Here is a 20278-nt window from a genome sequence, read left to right on the forward strand (position 1 = left end):
TATGTATATTAAATGGATCAGGGTTGAGATTTTCAGCAATTAATGGTTGGCTGAAAAAAAAAAAAAAAAAAAAAAAATTAAAGAAAAAAGTTGCAGGAACCGGTATACCACAAAATTCAATAGTTACCCTACCTAACCCACATTAAACCCTCAGACGCTTCATGGGACATTCAGACTTATTTTTTTTTTTCCCTCTTCATTGTCTTTGACAAAGTAAATTTTTCAAATTATATATACAAATACTTACAGCTATGGAATCTGACAACTTGCTGGGACAAGAGTCCCGGCACCAGGGATCTGGTAGCTTTCAGGATTCTCAGACTGCGGAGCCTGGTACTGACACAATATTGGATGGTCACCCAACTGCTCCTCCGGTACCGTCAAATGGCGATTCCAAAAGCAAACCTGGCAACAGTACTTCTGAGCATAGTCCTATTATAGTGAGTTCTGCTCTACCCGAAATTTCATCTTTGAACGATACTCACGGAGCTTTTGACGAATATGATGATAGCTATGATATTTACGACAGTGATGACAGTTTTGACGACGACGACACCAACTTTAGCGACGAAGACATTGCAGCCGTTTTGTACGGGGCCGGAAGCTTGGACCAAGTTAGCGATCTTGAGGCAATTGGAAGACTTGGTAGCTTGAATCTCAGCAACATTAATAGCATTGAAGGAATTAGTTTGTTAGACGACAGTGACACAGACAGTGATTATAGCGACGACAGCGATGCGAGCGACGACGTCAACTACATCAATTATCTAAATGGCATTAGTGATGCAAATAATATGAATGGTATTAGTAAAGGTCACAATGCAATGGGAACTGAAGGTGTGACCAGCACAGATGACAGTAATGGCATTGGCCTTTCGGGGGATGAAGATCTCAGTTTCACACAAGAGAATGAGAGCGATGGCAGCAATGATAGCAACAGCGGCGACGAAGGCTCAGACAATGATGAAGACAGTGACCGGAATCATTTAAGTGATATCAATGATGAAAGTGATGAGAGCTATGATGGCAGTGAGGAAGCATCTAGTGATACTAGTGATGCTAGTGAAGATGAAGATGACGATGATGATGATGATGATGAAAGCGGTGGAAGTGATGACAGCGACGACAGCGACAGTGCGAATCAGAGCAGCCGCGCTTATTTGGAAAATTTCCGCAATGATATCCGAAAAGGTACTAGTCGCATGTTCCCCAAGATTGATCCCATGGACAATAATGATCTCGAGGCGTTGAATGAGGCGGCAAAGAATAATAAAATTAAAAATCTCTTGGCCGAGCTACAAATTGAAAATCAGATAAAGGCTGGAGCAGAAAACCTGCTAAAAGTAAGTTTAAACAAGCTTTTCTCTTTATTTAAATTTTTTTTTTAATATTTACTAACTAGTTTTTAAGATTTATGATCGAGAAAACAAAAAGGAACGAAAGCTACAAGCAACCTCTGAGCTTAACGCTGCAAACACAAAAATTACATCCATCAAGCAAGAACTTGCAGGATTAGGCGTCACAGAATACGACAACTATCATTCACAGCTTAATAAAGGATTCTCATATTTTAGAAAAAGCAATGAGTTGACTCCTCTTGATGGTAACTCTACTACAACTCTCGACAGCGTTGTGTCGACAGACCCAGAACCTAACCCCATTTGGTCTTTAAGCGATGTTTTACAGGCACTTGAAGATCTACAGTACGCCGACGTTAAACTCATAATTGACAAATCTAACGAGCTTGTTTCGCTGCTCCAAAAGTACCCGCACTTAAAATACGACATTTCATCTCCCAAAATAATAGATCGCATCCGGTTCCTTTTATTGCATGAGCACAGCGAGGTTGCTGCAGCTGGTTATAGAATTGCACGCTATACAATTACAGATATGAATTCAGTCAAGTCATTAAAACACATTAATATTGACTTGTTTATCATTCGAACCATGACTAAAGACACCAAGTGCATCTTTGAACGCATCCACGCGCTCAAATTTTTGCGAACGGTTCTTGACATGCCCAATGGTCCTGATGAGATGCCTGTTGGTGTGATACAAGCACTTGTTTCTGTTGCAGAGCAAAGCGACGATAAATTAAGAAGCATGTCTCTTGAAACTCTTGCTGAGATTTTTGTACAAAAACCATTTCTTATATATCACGGTGGTGGTATTCGTGTTTTACTACAAGCCATTGTTGACGGCCCATTTGAGTTATCAAAGTCTATAACTATGGCATTTACCTATGTCATTGAACAGCCACAGAATCGAAAGATTCTTCGCAATGGCAAGGATCTACAATGCTTGATTTCACCATTCACTGACAATATTTCTAAAAGTCATGGTAATATTGAAAAACTTCAGAGCTGTGCGACTGTTTTAACAGCACTTTTGAAAACCTGGCCTGGCCTATGCATTTTTTCTAGAGACCAGTTTGGCTACTTGAAGTCGCTAATCAGCAGTTTTCAATACCCCAACTCACTCATTCGTGAAACTCTAATGGATATATTTTTTTCAATTTTCCATGTGAAAATCAGGTCCTGGACACCTTCATATCTTGCTGGACGTCGGTTGACGACATTGGCACAGGCGGACTTTAAAGCATTTTTCAAATCCGGGGTATTTTCTGGTGATCTCCAAGAAACAACCTCTAGGTTTATCAACCACTATATTTCACTGGTTCTTGTTATTTTAATTAAGTGTGGCCTTGTCAAAAACCTGTTGATTGTCTTAAATGATCAAAATGATTTGTTCAATTCGCGTAAAGCTTCACTACTATTGGTAGAAATGCTGAATCTTGGCTCGCGACTCTTGCCCACCAAGAGCTTATCACAGCTGGTCGACATGCCAGACTTATGGACATTGCCTTCGTCCAACTTGTCTTCCATATCACGTCATAGGCCTTCACTATTAACTGTATCGGAAGCAACAGCCACAGTGCCTGCAGCTGCTGGCGGCAGCGGGCCTCATAGCAATTCTCCCGACTTGTTGTTTGCACGTAATAATAATAATTTAAAGGAGATGGATAAATTTTCGCCAATATCAATAACTTCACCATCTCTTTTGATTCCAACAGCTGGTGGATCGTCTTCAGCGGCAGCTCAGATTGACTATAATTATGCTAACCACTCTACCTTGATTTTCCAAATATACAAGGTACTTCGAAATCTTCAAACAATGCATATTGACAGAGAAGACGAGACAAGCAGGCTTGATTCTCTTTCTTTAAAGGTTAAAAAGGAGATTGGAGTGCAGATTGACGATAATGGGTTCAAGCAGTTACTGATGGATACGCAAGTGCTAACGACAAAGTCATTTGCCAAATGGAACTGGGAGGCATTAACTGTTTTAATTCAGGGACCACTACTGAACCCAAAGAGGCTTGAAGAGGCCATTAAGACCACCAAATTTATGAAGCGTTTGATGTCGTTTTACAGGCCATTTAAGTATCGATTTTCGTCGATTAAAAATACGCGTGCTAATCAAAAGTGTGTCAAGGTTGGTCAAGCGTTGTTCAACACACTGCTTCAGACTAACGAGGGTATCAGATACCTTATGGAGAACAAGCTGTTACGTCAAATTGCAGAGTGTTTGGCACAAATTGATCCCATGAGTGGTATCACCTCTCAAGACCCTTTGTTTTCTACACGGTGGTTGGAAAACACCCTGACTGGGGGTTACTTTAGTCTTTTAGGTACATTAAGCGGTGACCCGAATGGCATGATGATGATGGAACGCTGGCGTATGTTTAGTATGTTTTATCACATTAGCGAGTTGCGAAGCCGCGAGGATCTGCTGCAGGCCTTTTTGTGCAACATGAATTACGACTTACACGGCCACCCGCGCATCATTTTGTCCAAGGTGCTTACTACGGGCCAAAAGAATGTACGCTTGTTTTGTACCTCACACTTGCGCAACCTGTGCAAATCGCCCAAAGAGACACAAAAGTGGGCAATTCGGTTGCTGGCGACCCAACTATTTGACCCTGAGTTGGAGGTTTGCAAGCTTGCGGTGGAGGTGCTTGAGGAGTTTTGCAGGGACACTGAAAACCTGGAGTATTTTGTGTCTCTTCAACCTTCACTCAGCCATATTGGTGACATTGGGAATCCATTGCTGCTTATGTTTCTTTCCACTTCTCATGGGTTCAAGTATCTCAAAGATATTGACTATATTCATAGTGAGATGGACAACTGGTTTTATGGTCAAAACGATGTTTATGTTGGTCGTGTGGAGGAATACTTGGAGCGGTCTCAAAAGATGAATGCGTTTTCCAAGCCCACTACGTCGCAGACACCTTCAGCCACTCAACAATCTTTTCAAACCTATACTGAAGAGGTTCCTCGACACTTCTATGGTGAGCTTACACAGACTGATGAGGGCTGCCATTTGCTGCGTGAAAAGGGTCATTACGAAAAGTTATGTAACTTTGTGCGCAAGTACGGGTTAGTGACTAATGACAGCGAGATTATCACTCAGCTCAAAGGAAGCTTGTGGGCTTTAGGTCACGCATCATCGAATCCACTGGGTGCACCCTTTTTGGAGGAAACTGACATCACTAAGGACATTATAAGGGTAATGGAGGAGTCGAAGATTTATAGTGTCAAGGGCACAGCATTTTATGTGCTTGGGCTGATTTCTTCGACGGTTGAAGGTGCCGAGATTTTAGACGGGTATGGTTGGGAAACGGTGATGAAGTCTTTAGATACGTCGACGGGGATTTGCATTCCACGGGTGCTTGAACAGTTGTTTTTGTCTGAAAACCCTGGAGCCACGGGAGACGGTCAAGGCGAGGAGATTAGTGAAGAGGATATGATTGAGGAGGCATTCCCAGTTTTCCATAATGACATTGTGAACCGAGCCATTATTAAAGCAGTATCCGATTTGAGCAACCAGATTCTTGCGAATGAGGCGTCCAAGAGACTTGTACAAATTTCGCGAAAGTACACAACACGGTTTCAGTCGTCAGCGATTTTCCTTGAGATTATGGGACTGCTTGGTAAGTACCGATACCGGCTTCCGATCCGGAGGTTTTTGTTTGAGATATTTGATTCGACTCATATTTTGGAGAGCTTATCGCGGAAGCACCGTGGTGACGGGCACCAGAAACGGCGACACGGGACAATAGAGTCGAATAAGTCTGGACATGAGGACCAAACCAACGGTGGTCGACGGAGCAAGAATACCAGCACATCTTCGAAAGATGACAATCAGCAGCAGCAGCAGCAGCAGCAGCAGCAACAGCAACAACAACAGCAGCATTTGCAGCAGTAGCATTAAATAGACAATTTAGGAAAAGAAAAGCTTTTCTTTTTTTTCTTTTCTTTTCTTCTATTTTTTTTTTTTTTGAATAATAATTTTATTTAAACGTTTTCAGATGAAAATAATTTTTTTTTTTTAAAGCGGCAGCTACGATGAAAAACCCCAGATTTAGGGGAAGCCGCATAATTGGTTAGTCAGAGCTGAATCATGCGCACGTGATGCATAATTCTTGAATTTGTATGGCTGAAAAAAATTCCTGCTGTGGTGTCTTTTTTTTTATGTGAAAACCTTGTGAAAAAAAAGTTTTTTTTTTTTTATAACAAAAATTCTAAAAGTTCTCCAAAAAAATCTCAGAATTGCTTAAAATTGTCTTCACTACCACCGAATTTATAAACTTTTTTTTTGTTTTTGTTTGTAACATTAAACCATTAATCATTAACAAAGCAAGCAAACAAACAAACAAAAAAAAAGGCAACTGTTGGGCCCAACTTTATCGGTCTTTTCCATCTCATCTTTTTTTTATCTTATACAATGACTGATTCTGATACCACGAACAAGGATTCCACGATTGAACCCATCAAGTCTGTTTCGGAGAGTTCCGAGCAGGTTTCCAAAGGAAAGAAGCTTAAGCGTAAGAGCTCCCAAGAAAAACAACAACAACAACAACAACAGCATAAAGAGAACGATGCTGAGACAGCATCTTTGAACCGGACAACATCCATCACATCGTTTTTCAAGAAATCTCGGAAAGATGCGGGTTCTGATGCAGCATCTTCAGAAACTCCAGGTTCATCATCTTCAACACCTCATGGTAAGAAGCGTAAGCGACGGGCTTTGTTTGGATTCATCAATTCCAACGCACCTAGCGAAAATGAGGATGAAGACATTACTCAAGGTCATAGTAGCAATGACGATGATGAGGATTCTCAAAAGCGTGAGGGAGAAGGGGCAGGGACTGAAGAGGACGATGAGAGTTTAAGTTCGCGGCACCAAAACAAGCGGGTCAAGACAAAGCAGTTGACACCTGATGAAATTGCGCGCGAGGAGGAAAAAATTGCATTTGAAAAGCGGGAAGCTGAGCTTGATGCGGAATTGGAGCCCCAGTATCGCAAGTTTCGGCCTTGTGGATACAAGTTCAATCCGCCACCCAAGGACCGACCAGTGCGCATCTATGCGGATGGTGTTTTTGATTTGTTCCATCTGGGTCATATGCGACAGTTGGAGCAGGCCAAAAAGGCACTTCCCAATGCGACGCTGATTTGCGGTGTGCCAAGCGACGTGGAGACTCATCGACGCAAAGGTTTAACTGTGTTAACCGACAAGCAACGATGTGACACACTTGTACACTGCAAGTGGGTTGACGAGGTGATTCCGGACGCTCCATGGTGTGTGACACCGGAGTTTTTGGAAGAGCACAAGATTGACTACGTTGCGCACGATGATCTACCCTATGCATCTGGTGACTCTGACGACATTTACAAGCCAATTAAGGAGCAGGGCAAGTTCTTAACGACGCAACGCACGGAGGGCATTTCGACGTCCGATATCATTACGAAGATTATTCGGGATTATGACAAGTACTTGATGCGCAACTTTGCACGGGGTGCATCGCGCCAGGAGCTCAATGTGTCATGGTTGAAGAAGAATGAGCTGGATTTGAAGCGTCATGTGCAGGAGTTTCGGGAGTCGTTTAAAACGCGTTATGAGAATGCTTCCAAGGATTTATATGGGGAGATTCGCGCCTATATCAACAATACTCTTGGTAAGAAGAAGCGCCGGCGTTCTGTTAATTCTAAGGCTGGTGGCGGTAACAGCAGCAGCAGCAACAGCAGCAGTCGCAGTAGTAATGGTGGTGGAGACAAGACTGGTGCTACATCTACCACAGCAGTGTCTTCACCTGAAGATGATGGGTCTACGACTCCTGCAGTTGCTGGCAAGACCAAGAGCAACAACACGACTGCGGTGGAGTCTGAGGGTGATTTTTCCGAGGAATCTGAGGATGAGTCTGAGCAAGAGGGGAAGACACCCCTTAAACGTGAGAGTTCGCCTGTGACTGAGTTTGTGAATGGGTACACGGGTCACTCGGTTGTGGGCACCGTGAAAGGATGGCTTTCGCGTAAGTCTGCACCTAACTCACCTCCTGGTGAAGTTTGAGGGCTTTTTTTTTTTTTATTTTATTTTGGCTTTGTTTATATATATTGTTTTTTTTTTGAAATGAGCTTTTTTTTCACCATAAATATAATTATAATAATTCATTGAGTTCAATAATCTTTAATCTGTTTTTTTTTTTTTTTATTATTTAACAAAAAAACAAATCCCACCCCTCCCCGGTTATTTTTATTTTTTTTAAAAAGCCAATTGAATGAGAGGAGTTGGTTGGAATGGCTTTTTTAAATTTTCTTTGGGAGATTTTGAAAAATCAAATTTGTCTTTCCCTTTTTGCGGCGCAGGTACACAAGGGACCAAAAGGCTGGTTTTTTATGTAATATTAATTTAGCGTCTATAAAGATTGTTACTAGAATAAGCTTATATAAGCTAATGCGCCCTGAATTTTTTTTATTTTTTTTTTCCCGCTGCCCTTTCGGCCCTCGGACTTTAAAAAAAAAAAAAATAAAAAAACCACTGCAACCTTTTTTTTTTTTTTTTTTTCTTTCTTTCTTTCTTTCTTTCTTCCTTCCTTCCATCTATCAACAGTCTTTTTTCCTTTTTTTTTTTTTTTATATAAAAACTTATATCTTTGCTTTGATATATATATTTACTAACAACCTATACATTCTGTCAGAGTTGCTACTTTTGTGTGTTTTTTTTTTTACTATTATTATTATTATTATTATTAGATCCATTGGTTTCTTAATCGTTTTGTCTTTCTAAGATCCCTTTAAATATCTAAACCAGCAATTAGATCTTTCCATATATTTTTTATTAAAGAAACAAACAAACCAAAAGAATCATGTCAAAACCTACTGTTATTTCTCCAGCAATACTGAAAAGCTGGCTAGATTCGCCCTCGGCCACGCTCAAGGTGGTTGTCATCGACGTACGAGACGAAGACCGATACGGTGTAAGTTCTCTTCTTTTCTTTGAGAAATACTTTCAATTTATCTCTCCGTCCATTTTTTCTTTTTTTCAAAAGAAATATCAATTGGTGGTATCACCAATGGTCTATGAGGACGCGTTTCTTTTCTGTTAATCTTTCTATCTTATTTTGTTTTCGTAGACGTAGTTGTTATTTTTTTCTATTGTTTTTAAAAACAATCACTAACTGAGGTTTTCATTTTTTTTTTCTTTCTTTTCATTTTTTTCTTTTCTTGGGAAATGATTTCATTTTTTTTCATATTCCCATTTCTTTCATTATATTTCCATTCTTTGATCTTCAATTCTTCATTCATTCATTTTTTGTTTGTTTGTTTCTTTCTTTATATAGGGTCATATCCGCAATTCGGTCAATGTCCCCTCCTCGACTTTTATTTCAGCTATTCCAAACCTCGCAGACCAACTCCAACAAACTCAAGCTCGTCGCATCGTTTTCCATTGCCAACTGTCCCAGGTCCGTGGGCCTTCCTGTGCCGGAGCTTACTTCCGTCATATCTACGGTACCCCGTTGCAACAGGAGCAAGAGATTTACATTCTTCAGGGCGGCTTCAGCGAATGGGCACGACAGTATGGACGCGAAAATTCAGTCACTGAAAACTATAAACCTCAGCTTTACGAACAGCTATAATAATTTACACCACTCCTCTTCAAAGGGGGAAAAAAAACCATTGGGAGGAGATTTCTATCCACAAGGATAAATTAAAAAATTTTTTATTTTTATTTTTATTTTCGTTTTCAAAATTCCTTTAATATATTTTTTGTTGATTGTATTTTTAAGAATAATGGTTGCGTTTTTTTATTATTATTATTTATTTTTTATTGTTAATTGCTAATAAACAACGAGAAAATCTCTTCATTCGAGAATGCATTTTTGACAAACAAACAAACAAATAAATGAATTCAGCTTGTCGAACCTGAATTCGAGACATAAAGAATATCCAAAGTGGACGTCATCATAAAGTACTATATACTAACTAACCTTTGATCAATTATTTTTCTTCTTTGTCATGATCATCATGATACTTATTATATATATATATATTACTGTTACATTAGCTTTTGATCTCCAAAATCAGCTAGTTATTAGGTGCAAGAGAACAAAGGAAGCTCAGCGAACTACATTTGAGTTTAAAGTTGATATTTAAAAAAAAAGAAAAATTAAACAACACAAAAGGAAATCTATCCATCATGAAGAAATTCCTGATTAGAACACATATATATATATATATATATATATATATATAAATTAAATACATAATAGATTTTGATTTCATATTGTCATATCCAATCCTTAATATCAATCATTCCTTTATGTTTTTTCTTCCAGCTCCATCGCATTTTTAACGTTATCTTTCAAGGGTTTTTAAATCATAAATAAGAGCAATACAAAAAAAAAAAGAAAAAAGCTTAAAATCCCAAAATTCAGGGCTGTGAACCCCCCCTAATTGGGACTAGCTAGTCAACAACTGCTACTATATATGTCCAGACCATACCAGTACACATTTCTAATATCATTAATGTAAATTTTTATAAAAGTTTAATAACTGCTTTAGATAAATTTTTGTTTAAAACAAAAAAAATCCTTTTCTTCTTCTTCTTCTTCTTCAACTTTCGCAATATTGCGTGCTCTTTTTTTTTTTTTTTTTTTCTATTCTATTCAATTTACTTTTTTTGTTTGGGCTTTTTTCTAAGTGGTCGCACGGCCTTTGAGCTATTATTCTGCTTCTGCTTCTTTGTAGTCTTAACACCATCCACAGGTTCTTCTTCCGTAGTACTCAAAACTCTTTCTGTAGTAGACCCATTCGAGTCTTTAGTCTTCATTTCCTGTTCTTTTTCTTCATCAGAAGAACTCTCCAAATCAGCCTCTTCTCTCCGGCGCATTCGTCCGCTCATTGCTGAAATCGCTTTGGTCATCCGGCTACTGCGGCCTGGCGCAGCGGCTCCAGAGCCCGTCAATGTTCCATTACTATTAATACCATTCCCACCTAAATTCAAGAAAAAGTCTTTCAGTAGCGTTTGTCGAGTACTAGCTTCCGTCAGCTTCTTGTTCATGGCTTTGATTACAGGCACTAACAGCTCATCTGTCTTGGCCTCAGGCCACCCAACGCGCTTGTGCAAAAACGTCCGCAATGCGTCCAGATCCGGCACGCCCCACTTGAACGGCGTTGGGTCTGTGTCCACCTCAGGGTGCAAATAAGCCTGCTCAACCTCCTTTAATGGGAAATCTTCACTCAAAAATATTTTCGCCGCATTCCGCTTGAACTTACGCTCAAACTCAGTCTCCGGCTTATTAGAATCAACACTCTTGCCCTTATCTGCACCCTTCAATTGCACGTCCTTCCACCAGTCTCGAAATCGAATCAACCCATCAGGTGTATCAAAATTGGCCAGAATCTCCATAGCTGTAACAGGTCCAACCCCTGTAACCCCATCCGTGTAGTCACTACCCAATAAATATGCCAAGTTAATAAGTTTATGCTGGTCCAGACCAAACTCCCGCTTGATATCATTAGCATCGTAGCATTCAACATACTTATTCACCTGGCTAAACATGTTTTTAAACACCTTGGTTCCACCAAACAAAAAGCAATCGCTATCATCTGTTACAATCCCATCAACAAGCCCCATAGACATGAGTGTTGCGCACTGCGCCTCAGCTTCCATTGGAGCTGTAATAAATGGAATCCCAAATCGTTTAAGAAGCTCCTGACATTCCTCAACCATCTCTGGTGTCACCTCGTCTGCATCTCGCATCCCCTTGTGGGCCTGTTGACGCAGAGCTCGTATTTCATCATCATACGACTCAATTGATTGAAACTCAACTGGAGGTTCTGTTGATGTTGAAGCAAACCGTGCCATAGCCGCCTGCGGGGCCGGTTGTGCCGCTTTAAAAGACTCTGTAAACCGATGAGTCTCTTCAATTTCCTTCTCTAGCTGTTCCATCAGCTCCTCATCCTCTTGTTCTCCGTACTCTTCTTCCAATCGAGCAAGCTCGTCTTCGTGTTCTTTACTATAATTCGCAGGTTTGAATATTTCCTCGTCTGTGGGCCTCTTGGTTGGGGAAACCTTATTTAATTCCGTTACATCTGATGCAAGTTTCACGACTCCACCCAAACTCTGTTCTGGAGCATCATTGTCTTTCTCATCAATATTTGCTGCTGTAGTTACTGTCGCTGTCGATGTCACCGTCATTGCCGTTGTTGAAGGTGCCGTGGTTACTGCCGCGGAAACCGCCGTAGTACCGTCCTTTGGTTTGTTAAACTCATCTGGATTCAAAATTTGAATACTGTCGTCAAACTCATCTGCATCACTGCTCTCTTCTTCATCAATATCAATAACCATTCCGTCGTTAATTTTCAAAGGTTCCTCTTGATAAAGTTGTCTTTGACGACGATTCAGCACTGAACTGTATGAAACAAGCTCATCCTTATCTTCTTCATCTTCTTCATTCTCATCTTTTTCCTCTCCCTCCTCCTCCTCCTCCTCCTCACCTGATGAAGATATAGCAAATGGAGCCTGCTCTTGGCTAGGCGATGCTTGCTTTTTTGTCAAACCGGCAACTGTATCAGAATTAAACCAGGGTGGGACATATGTATCCTCTTTCTTCTTTTCTGATTCAGTCTCCGAAGCTTTTGCAGATGCAGTGGTGTTCAATGTCGCATCACTAGCAGAGTTCTTGGCCGCGCGTGCAAACAGCGACTTGCTAAAGGAAAGTTTCTGTCCAAACCCAGAACTTGTTTCTTGCTTTTCCTGGGGTCTTGGCTTTTCCAGTGCATCTGTTGGCTTCTCTACCTTTGACGGTTCCGATTGCGTAGGATGCTCATCACCACTATCATCTTCCAAAATAAATGCATTCTCATTTTTTGATTTACTTTTAGAAGCTGCAGATTTCGGGTCGTTTCCTTGTTGTGCCTTTTTGCGCAGGGACTCGTACAACTTTTCACGCTGGAGAGCTGTCTCAAATCCACTAAGGGATTTTGGTAGCTGGCTCATGTAATCTGGGTTAGTCTCAGGGGCAGTGATGACTGAAGGTGCACTTTTGGATACATCTACATCTTCCCATTCCACATCATCTTCATCGTCGTCATCTTCTTCATCTTGTTCTTCATCATCTTCTTCATCATCATTGATTTCTTCCTTCTCTAAATTCTTGCGTTTCAAATCATCATCACGAATCTCTGTGTCATCCACATCAATATTGATGAGATTTGATTTCATTTCTTCATTCTCCAGAGCCAAGGTCCAGCCATTTTCGCTCTTTTGCAGTACATATTCGCGGCCTCGCTGACTCGCAATTCTTCCCACCTGTGTTTTGACCCCAGCAGGTGCTGTTCCATCACCATCGACGTTGGCCATATTCATTAACTTCTGAGTCAAATAGTTTCTCTGCTTAACCCGGTTAATCTGGAACTTTGAAAAAGCTAACCGATCTGGGAACTGTGTCTCCAACTGGTCAACTGTCAACCCCATTCTCAGTCTAGATCTTAAACGAGCTGTGGAAACTATCTGGTACTGAGTAGCCAGCGGTAAGGCTTTAAATTCAGGTGATTCATAATCCATTTCCTCCTGATCATAGATCCCGCTCTGTAGCTGAGTTTGAACATGATCAGCATATTCTTCAAAGTCTTCATGGGATAATAGACGAGGGTCGTGGTTTACGTTATTGCTAATAGCTCTACAAAAAAAAGTTAGAGCACATCAATTAATAAAACATAATAAAACTTACTCCTCGTCAATCTCTGGCAAAAAGTAAGGGTCGTGAGTTGTGTTTTGAGATACGTCAGCCGGCTTGATTTTAAAGACATTAGTTCGCTTATCTTTATCCACCGAGACCTCATCAAGATACGCAATTTCCCCGGACTTTTCATGATCTGACGATTCGTCATCATCGCTGAGCTGTAGATACGACACGACCCGCTCTGTTGCCTTTTTCTTTTTTTTCACCTGTTCGGCGGCATGTTTGTGAAGCTGCAGGGTCAAGATTTTGGCTGCAATGGACGAAGCGGTTTCCTTGCGCACCTTGCGTCGTTCCCTTCGGTTCAAAATCGTGTTGCGCTTAAGAATCGGAGCACCACCATCAAATACAAACACTGGCTTAATTCCAAAAAAAATGAGTTTACAAATGCGCCGGAAAAACCCCACAATATGGGCATATCGTAGAACCTTGCCCTGTGAGTCGCGCATGGCTTTAAGAAAGTGATAAATCCAAATAGACGCATCGATGGCTAGGCGGTACCCAGAAATGTTTTCGAGGTTCACGGGATGTGCTGCCGGCGCCACAATCTCCCATAATCCTCGAACACCCATGGTTGCGAAGATGCTGGTTATAAGTTGTAGTTAGCAATAATGGTTTGGGTTCTCTGATGTAAGGTTTTATTTTTTTTAGCAACCAACTTTTGACCAACTTTTGCCATCAATCAAGCGTTACCCGCATTTTATTAATTAAAAAAAAAAAAAAAAAATTAAAAAACTTTTTTTTATTGCTCCACCAAAAATTCTTTCCAACTCACAAAACGATGATTCACCACCAACAAAATGCGGTTCTTCTTTCTCGGCTGCTAGGTCTACGTGATCACTCGCCATTTATTCTTATAAAAGATACTATTGCACAGACAGGCTCATATTTGGTGAAGGAGCTTCTGCGCCGCATTCCCAAAGATACAAATGTAGTTTTTGTTTCGTTTGAAACAGTCGACGCGCCCGAACGCGCCGACCGCGTTTTGGATGCCTCAGAGTTCAAGTCTTTAGAAAATCTGCGAGAAAATATTAGCAAGGCCCTTGTAGTAGAAAAAAGTGAGTTTTTAATTATTATTATAGAACTTTACTGACTTTTGGTAGAAAATTTAATCTTGATTGATTCCATTTCATATATCCCACCAGACAAGTTTTCTTTATTTCTGATTCCGCTCATGGCCCCCCACAGTACCATCACAGCCATTTATCACACAGACGTTCCACTGAGCGAGTTTATAATTGCTCCGGGATTTCCATCATCATACCCTCCTGCCAGCACTTTGCTTAATTATTTTGCAACATCTATACTAAGCGTGTCTCACTACGGCGGGAAGCTGAGCACTGACGGCAGCAACACCTCACAGCTGATAGAACCTGATATCAATGAAGAAGAAGAGTTTTTACAGCAGGTATCGACGCTTGTTTTACCAGCAAGCTGTAACCGCCCTATTTTCCGCGTCGACCTGATTCATCGGCGCAAGTCGGGCCGCGGACTGGAAGCTACATATTTAGTGAATAGCGATGAAGGGCGGATAGATTATGTACCTGAGCGACGGAATGGGGCTGATGAGGAGGATGTTTCTGAGGATGCAGAGGAGGTTTTGAAGGGCTTGACTACGTTTAATTTGACAACCACTTCCAAACAACGTGAGGCTAGAGATAAGGTGGAACTACCGTTTTTGCAAGCACAAGAAGTGGGACAAGGTGGTGCACGAGGCGGTGCCATTATTTATGAGTTTGAAAAGGAAGATGATTATGATGAAGAGGATCCATATGAGGACCCATTTTAATTGAATTGATTCAATATTAAAGGAAAATCATTTATCATTATTTTTTTTTCAAGAGAGTCTAAAACTGAACGCATGTTTTTGATCTCTCGATGAAAAAAAAAATGATCTTCATTTTTTATGATTCAAAAGAGCATTTAAGATAATGGGGAGGTACGAAAAAGGCTTAGAAATTTGAGAAAAATTGATATCTATCATTTAGCCTTTTCAGGTAAATTTTAGAATTCCATTTGGAATTAAAACTCTAGTTTTTTTTTAGAAAGAGATTTAAAAAAAAAAAAAAGAATCAAAAGTTTTTAGAGTCAGTGGGATTTGAGTCAAAAAAAAAAAAAGCAAATGAAAAATTAAATAGAGATTTCTTTTTTATCAAAAAATAAAAAAAAAACCAAAATCTTTGACATGTTTGAGATGAGAAACAATCACCAGCCGCAAAACTGGGGCCATTGAAAAAACAGTATAATTATCAACGGGGGGGAAAAAAAATACTGGACACTAACCTACATATTTTGGGATTCAATTAAATCGACTAAAGTTTTTAATTTTGAAAGATGAGTTTAATAAGTTGCAACTTCAAATCTTGACAAGAATCTGGTTTCAAAACAATGTTTGACTGGTTCTAAGATTTAAGAGACTTCCTTTTTTTTTTTTTTTTTTTTTCAAAATGACACACGAATTTAAGTAAAATTTCAGGGTCCAAGTTTTAATTTTTGTCAAAGAATAGTATTTAGATCTGATCTTTGAGTTTTTGTACCTCCTTTTCACATTTTTGAATGTTTCTGAATTAGGTTAATTTTATTCCTAACTTGATGTCTTTGCCAGGGAACTAGTAAAAAAAATAATAGATTTTATCAGAGAGTTAGTAAAGCCATAAGTATATTCATAATTTTTTTTTAAAAAAAAATTATATCCCATGAATTGATGATTGAACAGAAAAAACCTATAAAAAGAGAATGAATTTCTTTCAAATTCCAATTTTTTTTCCTTTTTTTTTTTTTTCATCATCACAAACATTCTTTTTCTTTGTATTTCTTCAATCATTTCAATTAATTACCTTTCCCTTTTCTACAGGTTTAACTTCAACCCTTTACTTTCAACATACACTCTTTTTAACAATGAAATTTTCTACACTCTCTGTAACTCTTTTCGCTGCCTATACCATGGCAGCTCCCATTGCTGAGGCTGATGCAAGACCTGAAGCAGGATTACACAGCAGTGGCTATGGTAGCTCTGGCTCTTGCACAACCTGCCGTGTTATTTCGGGAGGCACTGGCATCACTGGCATCACTGGCATCACTGGTATCACCGGTATTAAAGGTATCACTGGCGGCACTAGTGGTATTACAGGTATTACTGGAGGCACTAGTGGTACTACCGGGTCCACTGGAGGCACCACTGGTACTACTGGAACCACTGGGGGTACATCTGGTACTACTGGAGGCACATCTGGTACTACTGGAGGCACATCAGGTACTACTGGCGGAACATCTGGAACCACTGGCGGCACTGGTGGCTCGGGTACTACCACAACCACTACTGGCGGTGGCTCTGGCGGCACTGGCGGTTCCGGTACCACTACCACCACCACTACTGGCGGCGGTGGCACCACTACTACTACCAATAGCAACAACAATAACACGAGCAACAACTCTGTGACTAACAATAACACGAGCAACAACACGAACAATAACAACAATACTAACAACAACAATAATACCAATGACAACACCAACACTAATAATAACCCTAACACCAATGTTAATACTAACGGCAATACCAACGGCAACACTAATGGCAATACCAACGTTGGTCTTAACCAAAACTACCAGTCCAACTTTGCGTCCAACTTTAACGTTGTGCCAGTGTATGTGACATCTGGCGGTCTCTTGACTATTGGTTCAAGCACTGGCTCGCCCTTTAGCTTCAATTTGCAGGGCAGCTCGCTCATTTGCAGCACTCCTGGGTTTAATAGCGGTTCTGTGGCTATCAATGGCAACGGTGCTTTGCAAGTTGGTGGGGGTTCCGGAACCACTTGGGTTTCTTCTGGTGACTACATTGCACCTGGAAGTTCGTCACTTATTGCTTGCCCATCCAGTAGCAGTGGTACTTATACCATCTATAGCGACGCGTCGTGCTCTGGTGGCAAGACCGTTGCTTTCAATACCGATGGTTCATGCGGTATTTCCAAATAATTAAAAGGGATATTGTAAGACCTTTTTATAAGCCTTGCAGGTCATGGCTTATTATTTATTTAAACATATAATTTATTTAGTCAAAACAAATTATTGGGTATCATTGAGATCATTGAGATCATTGAGATCATTGAGAACATTGAGATGTTTTTTGTATGAATGAAAGTATGGTGGCGGCTTTTTTAAACCTTTTTTTTTTTTTTTGTTTTTGTTTTGGCACCACCACCTGAAAATATTCCACATCATCACCACCACCACCACCACCAATAACAGTAAATAACAACACTACACATAATAGAATAAACAATGACCGACCTTTCAAACCTCGGGTCGGTACTACAGTCTGCTCGTGAGCTAACTCTTGAGGCTGCCAATTCAGTTGCAGCTCGTCTGATGGACGAGGCACCTATTCAGCATGCGGACATTACTCAGTCTCTTAATAGTCGCAGCGATAGCAAACGCCTTGCCGGAATGCGTGAAGTCATCAATGTAAGTTGATAGGAATTGAAAACAAGTCATTAACTAACTTTTAATAGCTCATGTGCAAAGGCAAAAATGCGATGCCGTTTTTCACAGACGTAATTAAGAACGTGGCATCGTCCAACTACGAGATCCGCAAGCTCGTGTACATTTACCTTGTACGATATGCGGCGTACGAGCAAGACCTTGCACTTTTGTCCATCAACTCGATTCAAAAATCTTTAACAGATGATAACCCTGCGATCCGGGCGATGGCGCTGCGCATAATTTCCGGGATCCGGGTAGATGCGATTGTCCAAATCATTTGTCTTGGAATTAAAAAGTGTACGACCGACCCGGCGGCCATTGTGCGCCGTGCTGCGGCCACTGCAATTACAAAGTGCTACGAGCTAGACGCAGCCAATGGACCAGCACTGCTGGAGAACCTCAAACAATTGCTGTCGGACCGCAGTCCGAGAGTGGCCGGTGCTGCCATGCAGACATTACTACGCTCGTTCCCTGACCGGATTGATTTACTGCATAGTGTATATCGCAAGCTGTGTGGACAGCTTCCTGGGATGGACGAGTGGGGGCAATCTGCAGCGCTTGATGTGCTGTTGCGATATGCCCGTGTTTACTTGCGTCGTCCGGAAGTGCTTAAGAAGAGTTCTCCTGTGGATGTCGGTGTAAAGAGTGACTATACAGCATTTGAGGAAGGTGATGAAGGAGATGACGAGTACCCGGAAAACGCTCAAATCAAGGTTGATTTCACAGACTCGCTAATGGTTGAGTCTGACCACCCGACGCATATTTCTTTTGACCCAGACCTAGACCTGCTTTTTAATGCAGCATACCCGTTATTGTTTAGTCGGAACGGTACTGTTGTTGTTTCAGCAGCCAAAATTTACTTTTATTTGGGGATTCAAAAAACCTTTGATGACTTTAATGTGGCAAGCCACATGGTGGAACTTCTGCGAGGGGATCTCGCTGTGCAGCAGATTGCACTGACGAATATTAAGATTATGACTCTTTCGCGAGCATCTTCATTTTTACCTTACTTGAAGCGGTTTTTCTTGCTACCACGAGAGTTATTTATGATTTCAAAGCTGAAGCTTGAGATTTTGGCGCTGCTGTGCAACCCTGAGAATGTTAATGTGATTGTTCCAGAGCTTAAGTACTACGCGCTGACGGTGACAGACCAGGCTACGATTTCAGAGGCAGTGCAGGCGATTGGGCGATGTGTGACTGGAGCTACGGACAGCTCGTCACGGATTCTGACATGGTTGTTACGGCAGGTTGCGTCGAAGAATGCGGCGCTGGTGAGCGAGTCACTGAATGTGATTCGATATTTGGTACTGCGCGATCCAACCCACCATATTGAAACTGTGGGACGACTTGCGCGGCTGCTGGACCAGGTGACTGTGCCTGAGGCACGCAGTTGCTTGATTTGGCTTGTGGGTGAGTTTGCTGGAGTGGCACCTGGGATTGCACCGGATGTGCTACGTAAAAGCTTACAGAATTTTGTACAGGAGACCACTAGTGTGAGGTACCAGGTGGTTGTTCTTGCGGCCAAGGTTTATTCTTATTCTTTGGATCGAGAGAAGAAGGAGGGAAGAGAAGAGCCAGAGCCTGAGAGTAAGAGGATTACCGAACTTTTTGGGTATGTGATGCAACTTGCACGGTATGATAGTGATTATGATACTAGGGATCGAGCTCGGATGTTTAATTCTCTTTTGAGCGGGGAGAATACAGAGCTTGCGACACTTTTATTGCAGGCGCCTAAGGGATCGCCAGTGACTTCTCTTAGGGATATTTTGGCAGGAACTGGTAAGAAAGAGGGTATTACTTTGGGGGTGAAGAGAGGTGGAAAAGGTAAGACAAAGGCAGCTGACGGAGAAGAGGAAGAGGAGGATGGTGAGGAGGAAGAAGAAGATAATGAAGATGAAGAAGAAGATGAAGGTTTGCCCACTGCGAACGGCACGACGCCTATTGCACGATTGACATTGGGATCTGCGGCGTTGGTAGTGGGTCACCCTGTTGATGGATTCCAGCAACTACCTGAGTGGACACCAGAAGACCAGCCATTGCTTGTCGATCCATCTGTTCGAGATGAACCCAAAGTTGAAGAAAGAGGGGGTAGTGGAGGTTTTGGTGGAAGTGGTAGCAATTTACGGTATGGTCGTGGAGAAGTGACTAGCATGCAGAACATTGCAGGGGTTGGTACTAGACACCGAGCGTTACCGATGAAGGCATCTTCTTCATCTTCGTCATTTTCTAGCAATGCGACATTGCCAGTGCATGCGAATGGAGGTCGCAAGTTTAAGGAGCAGACATTGGATGAATTTTTCGCGGATGCTACTGATGAAGAGGAAGAAGAAGAAGATGAGTCTTCTGAAGAAGAGGAAGAGTCATCGTCAGAAGAAGAAGAAGAGTCTTCTGAGGAGGAAGAGTCTTCTGAGGAAGAAGAGGAGTCTTCTGAAGAAGAAGAAGAAGAAGAAGAAGAGTCAGAGGATGATGATGATGATGATAATAATAGTGGGAATAGTGGTGAGAAGAGGGGGTTACTTGGACCCAAGACATAAATAAGTTGTAGTTATTATTATTATTATTATTATTATTATTATTATTATTATTATTATTATTATTATTATTATTATTATTATTATTATTTTATTTATATAAATACGACATGTAACATATAACTTAAGACTTTTGTCCTAGAAAAGGTTTTAGAAGGAGGTCTTGTGAGAGATAGAAAGA

At 41.0% G+C, this 20278-nt stretch overlaps 7 protein-coding genes across 7 annotated transcripts; 6 read left to right on the top strand and 1 right to left on the bottom strand.

Annotated features, from left to right (window-relative positions):
• Positions 1-251: 251 nt before the first annotated feature.
• SAPINGB_P006281 (uncharacterized protein) lies at positions 252-5268 on the top strand (the record flags this gene model as incomplete). Its single annotated transcript, XM_032000992.1, has 2 exons — positions 252-1343; positions 1411-5268. 2 exons carry the CDS (start codon positions 252-254, stop codon positions 5266-5268), a joined length of 4950 nt encoding a protein of 1649 aa, XP_031856883.1.
• A 519-nt stretch (positions 5269-5787) lies between these two features.
• SAPINGB_P006282 (uncharacterized protein) lies at positions 5788-7410 on the top strand (the record flags this gene model as incomplete). Its single annotated transcript, XM_032000993.1, has 1 exon — positions 5788-7410. The coding sequence occupies one exon, from the start codon at positions 5788-5790 to the stop codon at positions 7408-7410; it is 1623 nt and encodes a 540-aa protein (XP_031856884.1).
• Positions 7411-8206: 796 nt separating this feature from the next.
• On the top strand, positions 8207-8977 carry SAPINGB_P006283 (uncharacterized protein; the record flags this gene model as incomplete). The annotated part of the gene is made up of 2 exons (XM_032000994.1): positions 8207-8317; positions 8681-8977. The coding sequence occupies 2 exons, from the start codon at positions 8207-8209 to the stop codon at positions 8975-8977; spliced, it is 408 nt and encodes a 135-aa protein (XP_031856885.1).
• Positions 8978-10011: 1034 nt separating this feature from the next.
• Positions 10012-13656, bottom strand: SAPINGB_P006284 (uncharacterized protein; the record flags this gene model as incomplete). Its single annotated transcript, XM_032000995.1, has 2 exons — positions 10012-13024; positions 13076-13656. 2 exons carry the CDS (start codon positions 13654-13656, stop codon positions 10012-10014), a joined length of 3594 nt encoding a protein of 1197 aa, XP_031856886.1.
• A 209-nt stretch (positions 13657-13865) lies between these two features.
• SAPINGB_P006285 (uncharacterized protein) lies at positions 13866-14873 on the top strand (the record flags this gene model as incomplete). Its single annotated transcript, XM_032000996.1, has 2 exons — positions 13866-14142; positions 14188-14873. 2 exons carry the CDS (start codon positions 13866-13868, stop codon positions 14871-14873), a joined length of 963 nt encoding a protein of 320 aa, XP_031856887.1.
• Positions 14874-15982: 1109 nt separating this feature from the next.
• On the top strand, positions 15983-17059 carry SAPINGB_P006286 (uncharacterized protein; the record flags this gene model as incomplete). The annotated part of the gene is made up of 1 exon (XM_032000997.1): positions 15983-17059. One exon carries the CDS (start codon positions 15983-15985, stop codon positions 17057-17059), a length of 1077 nt encoding a protein of 358 aa, XP_031856888.1.
• A 306-nt stretch (positions 17060-17365) lies between these two features.
• Positions 17366-20100, top strand: SAPINGB_P006287 (uncharacterized protein; the record flags this gene model as incomplete). Its single annotated transcript, XM_032000998.1, has 2 exons — positions 17366-17548; positions 17596-20100. 2 exons carry the CDS (start codon positions 17366-17368, stop codon positions 20098-20100), a joined length of 2688 nt encoding a protein of 895 aa, XP_031856889.1.
• Between the last annotated feature and the right edge of the window lie 178 nt (positions 20101-20278).

The sequence above is a fragment of the Magnusiomyces paraingens genome, assembly GCF_902498895.1.
Source record: "Magnusiomyces paraingens strain CBS 517.90 genome assembly, contig: contig5, whole genome shotgun sequence".
In the NCBI taxonomy this organism is placed as follows: domain Eukaryota; kingdom Fungi; phylum Ascomycota; class Dipodascomycetes; order Dipodascales; family Dipodascaceae; genus Magnusiomyces; species Magnusiomyces paraingens.